Below are 10,442 nucleotides of genomic sequence, written 5' to 3'. Positions count from 1 at the left end.
GTTTTGCTGTGTGTTTGGTGGGATTGGCAGGGAATTATGTACTATGAGCTGCTCCCCTATGGCAAAACTCTTAACTCGGAACTGTACTATCAACAATTGGACCGTCTGAAGGAAGCAATCGCCCAGAAGCGGCCAGCTTTGGCCAATACGAAAGGAATTGTGTTCCATCAGGACAACGCCAGGCCACACACATCGATAGTGACTCGCCAGAAGCTCCGGGAGCTTGGTTGGGAGGTTTTTATGCATCCACCTTATAGTCCGGACCTGGCACCAAGTGATTACCATCTGTTCCTGTCCATGGCGAACAATTATGCTGGTAAAAAATTCGCTTCAAGAGAAGCTTGTGAAAATCGACTGTCTCAATTTTTTGCCAATAGAGACGAAGGCTTCTATGAGAGAGGCATAATGAAATTACCTTCAAAATGGCAACAAGTTATCGAACAAAACGGCGCATATTTGACCTAAATCGGATCATTCTAACTATGGTAATTAAAGCCTTCAATTTCATGCAAAAATAATGGATTTCTTTTTACTATACCTGATATTGTAGATAATAACACTTAATTTCAAAGAAAATATACGAAAAATTATGTTGATTTCTTTATTTACGTTGGCCAGAAGTATTCAACCAGCGCTTTATGGAATCTTCAGTATGCTTCAACGATTGATTTTGAAAACGGCTCATTATGGCACCTAAAAAAAGACGAAATTAAGTTATTTTTTCGGAAGCGCCCCAGATGCGCACAGAATAAAACGGACACAGCAGGTTGAATGAAACAGACACAGTGACAAACGGATACAGTAAGAAAAGGACACAGTAAGAAACGGACACAGTAGGAAACGGACACATGATGGTTGCAATCGGACACAGTAGGAAACGGACACACGGTGGTTGCAATCGGACACCGTGAGAAACGGACACAGTAAGAAACGGACACAGTGAGAATCGGACACAGTAAAAAATGGACACAGTATCAAACGGACACAGTAGGAAACGGACATACCGTGGTTGCAATCGGACACAGTAAGAAACGGACACAGTAGGAAACGGACACACGGTGGTTGCAATCGGACACAGTGAGAAACGGACACAGTAAGAAACGGACACAGTGACAATCGGACACAGTAACAAACGGACACAGTAGGAAACGGACACACGGTGATTGCAATCGGACACAGTGAGAAACGGACACTATGAGAAACGGACACAGTAAGAAATGGACACAGTGAGAAACGGACACAGTGAAAAACGGATACAGTAAGAAACGGACACAGTGAGAATCGGACACAGAAAAATGGACACAACATGAAACGGACACAGCATGAAACGGACACACTGTGGTTGCAATCGGAGACAGTAAGAAACGGACACAATGACAATCGGACACAGTAACAAACGGACACAATAGAAAACGGACACAGACGGAAACAAAAGTTGTTAAAATTAATTGCTATAAAAAGAAGATATAATAAAAAATTGGACTTTCTATTTTGAAAAATTAAGTTGACCTTCAACTGACCTTGAAAATGCCCTCCAAATAAAAAACTGATAATGCCATTCTCTTTCCCCTTCGAAATCATAGAAAACGTATTTTAGTTTTTTCAATATCTTTCATAGTTTTCAAAATTTTTTATCTGTTACGTTTGAAATTTAGCATCCTGTATAAGATGAATATTAGGTCCCGTCAAAAAAGAATTATTCTCTAATATTAGTTGAATACACAAGCACACACACATGTATATATATATATATAAATATATATATATATAACGTTATATTAAAATATTTTTCAAGGTTACCCATTGAACAATTTTTGCGAATATTTATCGGAATATCTAAAAACATTCTACATCAAGAACACGTACATATGCAAGGTTAGTATTAACAATAATTTTTATATTTTACTAACAATTATTTTTTAAAGAGATAACTATCTTTATCATGCTCTAGAGAAGGAAAATGTATTAGACATATCTTTGCAAAATGAAAATGACAAAAATTATGAAGAGGAATTATTTGTCGGACTACCTGAAACTGTTTGTTATGAACAACATATAAATATGCAAAGTTAGTATTAACTGTATTATGTATGTCTGACTTACATTCTTATTAACTTGACTTATCACGCTTCAGGAAACGAAAATATTCCAAATATATCTTTGATAGACAATACTGGAAAAAATTGTGAAGAAAAAATACAAGTTACTACAGATCCCAAAGATATCCCAATAAATCTATTAGAACCTAGGATTACCCTAATGAAGCTCACACATCAAGACTGCGAAAAATATTTTAAGAATAGTCAGCAATCATTAGCGTTTATTGAAAATACTATTCCATCAAAAGTAAGTATACATTGAAACGTTACTCATTATCGACAGATATAATATTTACACATTGAAACATTTACATAATGTTCCAGATTACACGAAAACGGAAAGCACGTCAACCTTGCAGTCGTTGCAGATAAAAATAACCATATATATTTTAAGATATACGTTATATTTTAGTATGCGTGCTTCCTACTGTTCTTTTGTTGGCTTGTTATGTAATTATTATGTAATTATGTAACACACATTGTTTCGGAAATGTTTATAATACATATTATTAAAGAAAATAACTTTGAATATTAGTATATAAGTAATTTTTATATAATTCACCTTAAAGTATTGTGAGAAATTAGCAGTAAATACTTTCAACCTAATCTTGCATACAGCCTTAGTCTACAACACATTTCAGTACGTAATGCTTAACATATATAATACTGTTATATTGGCAACAAATCGACTGTCTTAGAATATGTGTGCGATAAATGTCATAAAAAATATGTATTAAAAAAGATGCTGACAATTCTAAATATTTTTATACACTTCAAATAAAAGTAAGACATGCTTATGGCATATATATTTTGTACACCGATGAAATTTGTGCTTTGCAAATTGAACAAGTTTTATCATCATCACTACCTTGCATGATTTAACTAGAATAATCTGCACAAGTGCAGAAGTGACCGCACAGTATGAAAAGATGAGTTGATTCAGTAATAATACACATAAATAATGCACGTACGATCAGATTTTACTTTTTCTTCACTTTTTTCGCACCCCGTTTCCTATTGTGTCCGTTTCCTACTGTGTCCGTTTTTTATTGTGTCCGTTTGTTACTGTGTCCGATTGTCATTGTGTCCGTTTCTTCCTATGTCCGTTTCTTACTGTCTCCGATTGCAACCACAGTGTGTCCGTTTCCTGCTGTGTCCGTTTCATGTTGTATCCATTTTTCTGTGTCCGATCTCACTGTGTCCGTTTCTCACTGTGTCCGATTGCAACCACCGTGTATCCGTTTCTTACTGTGTCCGTTTCTTAGTGTGTCCGTTTCTCACTGTGTCCGATTGCAACCACAATGTGTCCGTTTCATGCTGTGTCCGTTTCATGTTGTGTCCATTTTTCTGTGTCCGATTCTCACTGTGTCCGTTTCTTACTGTGTCCGTTTCCTACTGTGTCCGTTTGATACTGTGTCCGAATGTCACTGTGTCCGTTTCTCACGGTGTCCGATTGCAACCACCGTATGTCCGTTTCCTACTGTGTCCGATTGTCACTGTGTCCGATTGCAACCATCATGTGTCCGTTTCCTACTCTGTCCGTTTGTTACTGTGTCCGGTTATCACTATGTCCGTTTCTTACTGTGTCCTTTTCTTACTGTGTCTGTTTGTCATTGTGTCTGTTTCATTCAACCTGCTGTGTCCGTTTTATTCTGTGCGCATCTGGGACTCACTCATTTTTTCACTTCTAGTTAGTCACCTTGCACGATAACCTTAATGTGACTTAAAATAAGCAGACCGAGTTTTACATAATGCTTTCCGTTATAACTTAATAACCAGATATCGCATGAAATGAATGAAACATTAACTGTATTAACCAAAGTGGAAATTAAAGATAAAAACTGTACTTTTTAGTAAACATACTAATAGTAAAATTTATTTTTTGCGAAGTTGCGTTCACCTAAATACTATAAAAATTTTTCTTTATAGAAAAAAGAAACGCAGGATAATTAATCACCATAATCATATTGAATTGTGACATTAAAAGTGAGAAATTCCATGAGTTTTCGTAACAATTAACAATTTCTTGGATTTACTGAAATAATTAGATTTGTACTACTTATATACCATAATTTAATGTTAATAAAATATGGCGAAGATGGTTTTTTTATGCTTTTCTTAATTTTGTTTTTCTATATGTAATTATAATGCAATACATGGTTTAATTCTTCATAAGAGAGAGAGAGAGAGAGAGAGAGAGAGAGAGAGAGAGAGAGAGAGAGAGAGAGAGAGAGAGAGAGAGAGAGAGAGAGAGAGAGAGAGAGAGAGAAAGAGAGAGAGAAAGAGGGAGAAAGAGAGAGAAAGAGAGAGAGAGAGAGAGAGAAAGGGGCGAATTTTGAGAATAAAAAAACATAAGCACACTATAAAGACATTTACAAAACAAAGCCTCCTTAATCTGTGTTGCATAGAAAGAGATTTTCACTCCTCCAGTTCCTTTCCAGCTAATTAGTCTTGCAAGATCATTGTGCAATATGATGGACATAAGAGAAGTAGCAGCACTCCATTCATCAGGACCATCAACAATATGTGCATGTAGATAGCTGACCTTCAAAACGCAAAAATGTTAATTATAACTATTTCAAATGAAGCAGATTTGAATCGTTCTATGAATAATTCTTAAATTCTGTAACCTGTTATTGTAGTTAATGACAGTTTCCTTATTGTTGCGCAACTTTTCCCTACCATAAAAAAGTTGCGCAATAACGAAACTATCGTTAACTGCAATTACGAGATCGATATTCATATAGTCGGGTTTTACATACACAGTCTGTCCCAGATCCAATGAGACTGGTCTAAAAAAATACAAAGCGTTGATTATTTTGATTTTTTATTCTTGTTTATTCAAAATAGTCTTCTCCTGAGTCAATACAGCGCTGGAAACGCTCAACAAATTTTTCGAAACATTTTTTACACTCATCGGCTGGAATCGCCTTTATAACGGTCTAACGGTATAACGGTCGAAGTCTTTTGGATGACCGGGATGGTATCGAAACGATTTCCTTTCATCGCCAATTTCAGTTTGGGAAATAGCCAGAAGTCGCACGGAGCCAAATCAGGTGAATACGGCGGATGATCGATAACAATAATGCCTTTTTTGATCAAGAATTCACATACCATGATGGCTTTGTGCGATGGTGCATTATCGTGCAACAAAAACCAACTGCCTGGCTCTCGATATTCCGGTCGAACTCGTCGAATTCTGGCCCACAATCGTTGTAGAACTCCCAGATAATATCTGGGCAGACACACAGCGGTCGTTTCGAAGAATTTCTTTGACTTTCTCGATGTTTTCTTCATTGCAAGTGGTTATTGGCGGCGGTGCTCGGTCATTGTCTGCAAGGTCCTCACGACCGTCACGGAATCGGCCAAACCAACGGAAAACCTGTGCACGGGACATGCATTCATCCCCGTACACATTTTTTAGCGTTTCGTACGTTTCTGCACCACTTTTACCCAATTTAAAAGTTGGTTTTTCGACCGACGTACACAAAGTGAATTTACATAAAATATCAAACCACAGTGAAATATCAACCGAATTCGCTCAAATTTTGAGGTTAAGTAGATGAAGGGTAGAACATTAACCTACCATCATTCACTCATAGATATCGCTGCGCTAAGAACTTTGATGGAACCAGTCTCATCGTATCTGGGACAGACTGTGTATATTTAAGATTGCCTTAAGATTAGTTTTAAAATTCCATTCAACCAATAAAATAGCAAGAGAAACATTTTAAGACTGATCTTGAGACGATCTTATTTCAACGCAGCGGATGACGTTTTCCAACAATCCAAAGAGATTAGCTGTACTTACAAACTGAGAGTACGCAATTTTATTCTTCAAAAGTTCGTTGAACTCTGAAATTCTTCAAATGACTTCTCATCTCGTAGTGGAAGAGGAGGACAATTTTCGGGTTCTTCTACAATAGCTTCACCAGGAAATATTTCATTTAAGATGCAACGTTCGATCATCAGCAATATATCCAGTTTACTTGATATATCTCGAAGCAAATCTCTATCAAGATTAGATACGACCGGTCCTACGGACATATTAATTAATGATTAGAAAGTTAGTATGCATGAAACATACAAGGATTGTTCAAAAAGTAATGTCCCACATTTTTTTCTCAGAATGTATTTATTCAAAATGGTTGAAAATATTAATAAATGTTTTTTTCACATACTATTTTTTGACATAGTCTTCATCAAATTGTATAGTCTTACGCCAATGTTACGAAGAAAAACCGGTACCGAAAAGGAATTGAACATTTCTTCAACGCTGGCATAAGGCCATACAAGTTGATGGAGATTATTTCGAAAAATAGTGTGTGTAAAAGAAATATTTATTTATATATTTTCATCAAATTTCAATCATTTTGAATAAATATGTTCTGAAAAAAATGTTAGGTATTACTTTTTAAACAACTCTTATATATATTGCAGTTATATAAATTAGAATAAAGGAAATTATTACCATGAAGCTTCTTAAAATGGTTTAATGTTGTTGTCAGTAAATCGCATTCTGTATTTGATAAACCTAATAAACGTATAACATATTAGAAAAAATAATATTTATGAAAACTACTCCTGAAACGTGAGATTGTTGAGAAAATTAAATTACCTTGGGATGTGGTGAATTTGGAGATGCTTGATTTTTCTCATTATCTACTGACATTAAAGTCTTTTTTTTTTTTTTGTAAAACATCATCTTCATTTTCATCTTGTAGAGTTTCGCAGTTCATTGTATCAGATAAATTTTTTTTATGTTCATTGTTCCTATCATCTGAATTAACATTAGAATTGTTATTTTATTTCCAATATTGATTGCATAAAATATAATAAAAATATGAACATATTCACATTTATATAATTATAATTTTATTTAAAGAGAGGAACTATGCAGCTGAGAGAGAGAGAGAGAGAGAGAGAAAGAGAGAGAGACAGAGAGTGAGTGTCTTTTCCCGCGTGCGCGTGTCAAAGAGAGAAAGGCATAACATCTGCCATATATTTTTTTTTTTAATGCAAGATAATGTACTGAAGAAAGTATAACAGAAAAAATGTGAAATTATTTACATTCATCAAAGAGAGATGACTTTGCTTTGTTATTTGGGGAAGCATTTAGTTTCCTCCTAAAGAGATTCTGCTCCATATGTACAGGCAGTGTGCTCATGGACATTGTAGAACTATTTGATCTTGATGTAGTAGGTTGTTCATCATCATCTGTACTCAATTGAGGAGACAAGTACTTTGGAGAAGCTATAACCGTCCACAAAATAAATTATACAAAAGCTTGCAGGAATAAAATCATCTATAATTAATATAAAAATATCGTTATTACTTGAAAATGACAACTTACTATTAGGAAAATTAAGATAGTTCTCTTTATCTAAATGTTGAGAGATGCTATGCAATTTTCTAAGAGGTTTTGTCTTGTTTGACTGCAGTGGTTCTACGATCACTTTGTCCGATACTTCTGTATTACAACCCAGTAAGCAAAATGCTAGCAGAATGCGCGCAGATTGACGCCAATTTCGATCAGATCTCCATATCAAAACCATAGCCATCTGTGTCCTCATTAGGCTCGTGTTTTGTCGACAGGACCTGTGTGACAGGCCGTGCGAGCAGATTGTCAGCAGAAACCGCGCAGGTCCTGCTGCCAAACTACGCGTAGAGTCTGCGCGCAGAGTTTGCTCGGTTTCTGCCGCCAATCTGCCATCAAATTACTGCAAGTCTTGCGCGGCTTTTGGTACAAATCTGCCGTCAAATATCCGACAGCAGGATCTGGCGCATATTTGACCGCAGATTGGCAGCATAATTTGATATGACAGATTCTGCGTTAAATCTGTTGCCTATTTGCCATCAAACTATGATAGCAGGCTTTGTTCGAAATCTGCTCGTGCAGGTTTGGCTATCTGGAAATCTTTAGGAGAACAATATTTTTGTTGTACAGCTAAAATTATAAAAAGACTATAAAATTGTACAATTACGAAAAAGATGAAACAGATTGTTATTAAATTTAACTCTAAAAGCACATAAATAATTATTATTTATGAATATACATGTACATACTCTCATTTAGTAAAGAATGCTGCTTTATCGGATTTTCCTCTAATGTAATGTTATGGTAAGTTAACTTTAAATGGCCTGATGACTTAACACTTGATTCATTACAAGATAATGATTTTCCTATAGATGTGTCTTTTTCTATTGACTGTTTAGTAGATATTTTCACTGATTTATTTTTAATAAGTTCTTTGAATTTATTTGGAAGAGAATTTGGAGCAGGTACTCTTTCACTGCTTGTACCACGAGGGATATGTAATGCAGGATTGTCTAATTCTTCATCTTCTGAAGAGGATATATATTTTTTGTTCTTTTTTTCTTTCTTGGTTGGTCATAATCTGTTTCCACATCTGTCCGAGCAACTTCTCCCTCTAGAACAGTTTTAGCCGCTTTGAGAGCAGCATTGTAAGTATCTACAAGTAAGAAAGTAAAATATAACATAGATACACATGATACTAAAACTTATTTGTTAATATAATAAAGTGCAATTATATTTTAGGTATATCGGCATTGAAATAACTCTGTATTTAAAAATAAAATATATGGTAATATATCTGAAAAAGTTATGAAATTACTATAATAATGATGCAATCGAAGATTATAAATATCCCAATCTTGTCCTGGGTCGATTCTTGACAGAATCAAACGGGTAGTTTTAAGTTTATCTTTTTTAGGTGGATATTTGCACATAGTACTGTTATCAAAGAGCCATTTAGAAGGAATTACTCCTATTAGTATCTCAGATTCGCCATATAAATCATTAAATTCCACAAGTGCAAACTGAAAAGAAAAATAAAACATTAGCCTACAAGATAATATAATTTGTATAATAAAATAAAAAAAAATATAGAATTTGTTCTTACTAGCATTTTAATAATTATTGCAGTGTACAAAAGGAATGCATACAAATGTTTCGTTATTGTCCGGAAAAAGAACGCATTTGCAAAAAGAATTTTTAATTTTATAAACAGTTCTTTCGCTTTCTAGATGAGAAACTTTAACAATTCTGAAGATGCAATAGGAAAATTATAATAATCTTCTTGTTCTAAAAACCTATATCCCAGTAGGAAAATATCATTTTGAGGTGTTCGGATGATCATATTCAAGATTAAAATTTTTCCACATTTAGTTTTAAAGCAGCTATTTGTGTTTACATTTCTCTAATATAGAAAATATTATATTTAATATTGTATTAAATATTTGAGATCAAGTATAACCTAAAATATAACCTAAAAATATGACCAAATATTTTATTAAAAATAGATTGTAATGATGAAAAGAGATGTGTCACAAGGAACAAGTACGTAAAGAAAGAGATAATAGTATTAAGTTAAATTTTATTGTGCAACCCAATGATTACCAGAAAAACTAATATAAATGTAAATCGAGATTCACTTACCTCTCTCTTCTTTAACTCTTTCGTCATTTTCATATTTTTTTTATATTATTCTCTTCTCTTATATTTTTCCTAATAGAATCACATTTTTTTTGCAACACCAGTCATTTTCACACTTTACTCAGGCTTGATAAACTCTTATGGGAAAATTCTGAACAGTGTTTTAACACCATCTAAAAGATAGCCCCCAGGAAATGTGAACTATGATGCCAAAAATTCAATATGGCGCCTGTTATAAGACTGGTGCGTGTATATGTCACTTATGTTCGCTGAACGCAGCCAACTATATTTCTACAATAAATATTTGAACGTTGTTTAACACTTCTTGTAATTAAAGGAATTTTTTTTGTGTGGTCATCGTCGCTCGCTCCAAACTACCATATATACGGTGAAGGTAAAGACATATTAACACGCTTGTTATTTAGACGTAAGTATTTGTTACGTTACTTTTTATTTGTAGCATCGAAAATGTTTTCAGCGTACGTTGCGTCATAGATTTTAAAAGAACGTCCCTCTAAGATATTTGAGCATAGATATGGGGAGGACATGTTGTGTTCCTGGATGCAAGTCTGGGAAAGAAGTGCCTTCACATCGATTTCCCAAAGATCCTGAAAGATGCTCAAAATGGGTACAAAGTTTGAAATTGAAACATTTAGAAAATTATCCAAGCAATGAGATACAAAAAAATAAAGTGTGCCATAAACATTTTCGTCCAGAAGACTATAGTTCATGTTTGCATAAACGTGTTTTATTAAATGTTGCGGTTCCTATATTGTTTATACATAATAGTATAGATGCTTGGTGTACACATATCAACAACATTTTATGTAAAAAAATAACAACAGATAGCGATAATTATATGTATAAAGCAGCAATGCGAATATCAA

At 34.3% G+C, this 10,442-nt stretch overlaps 2 protein-coding genes and 1 long non-coding RNA gene across 7 annotated transcripts; 2 read left to right on the top strand and 1 right to left on the bottom strand.

Annotated features, from left to right (window-relative positions):
- Positions 1-510: 510 nt before the first annotated feature.
- Positions 511-9,750, bottom strand: LOC112588663 (uncharacterized). Of its 5 annotated transcripts, XR_003112990.1 has the most exons (10): positions 9,559-9,745; positions 8,735-8,939; positions 8,166-8,572; positions 7,453-7,697; positions 7,170-7,352; positions 6,718-6,879; positions 6,571-6,633; positions 5,911-6,136; positions 4,476-4,644; positions 511-693 (listed from the first exon to the last, which is right to left on the bottom strand). XR_003112990.1 is itself a non-coding variant. In XM_025299326.1 (4 exons), the coding sequence occupies exons 1-3, from the start codon at positions 9,589-9,591 to the stop codon at positions 8,430-8,432; spliced, it is 381 nt and encodes a 126-aa protein (XP_025155111.1). In that variant the 5' UTR covers positions 9,592-9,750; the 3' UTR covers positions 7,751-8,016; positions 8,166-8,429. The 5 variants fall into 5 exon arrangements, 2 of the variants coding, with proteins under 2 accessions (XP_025155111.1, XP_025155112.1); XR_003112991.1 differs by lacking the exons at positions 511-693; positions 9,559-9,745 and adding an exon at positions 9,023-9,099 and having other exon boundaries at positions 4,503-4,644; XR_003112992.1 differs by lacking the exons at positions 511-693; positions 8,735-8,939 and having other exon boundaries at positions 4,503-4,644; positions 9,559-9,589.
- LOC112588662 (uncharacterized) lies at positions 1,799-3,515 on the top strand. The gene is made up of 4 exons (XM_025299325.1): positions 1,799-1,875; positions 1,952-2,068; positions 2,135-2,346; positions 2,424-3,515. Exons 1-4 carry the CDS (start codon positions 1,869-1,871, stop codon positions 2,469-2,471), a joined length of 384 nt encoding a protein of 127 aa, XP_025155110.1. The 5' UTR covers positions 1,799-1,868; the 3' UTR covers positions 2,472-3,515.
- A 39-nt stretch (positions 9,751-9,789) lies between the features above and the next one.
- Positions 9,790-10,153, top strand: LOC112588664 (uncharacterized). The gene is made up of 2 exons (XR_003112993.1): positions 9,790-9,949; positions 10,034-10,153. It is a non-coding gene; the product is annotated as an uncharacterized LOC112588664 (long non-coding RNA).
- The last annotated feature ends 289 nt before the right edge of the window (positions 10,154-10,442 follow it).

The sequence above is a fragment of the Harpegnathos saltator genome, unplaced genomic scaffold (assembly GCF_003227715.2).
Source record: "Harpegnathos saltator strain DR-91 unplaced genomic scaffold, Hsal_v8.6 scaffold261, whole genome shotgun sequence".
In the NCBI taxonomy this organism is placed as follows: domain Eukaryota; kingdom Metazoa; phylum Arthropoda; class Insecta; order Hymenoptera; family Formicidae; genus Harpegnathos; species Harpegnathos saltator.
This window is presented reverse-complemented; position numbering and strand designations above follow the sequence as displayed.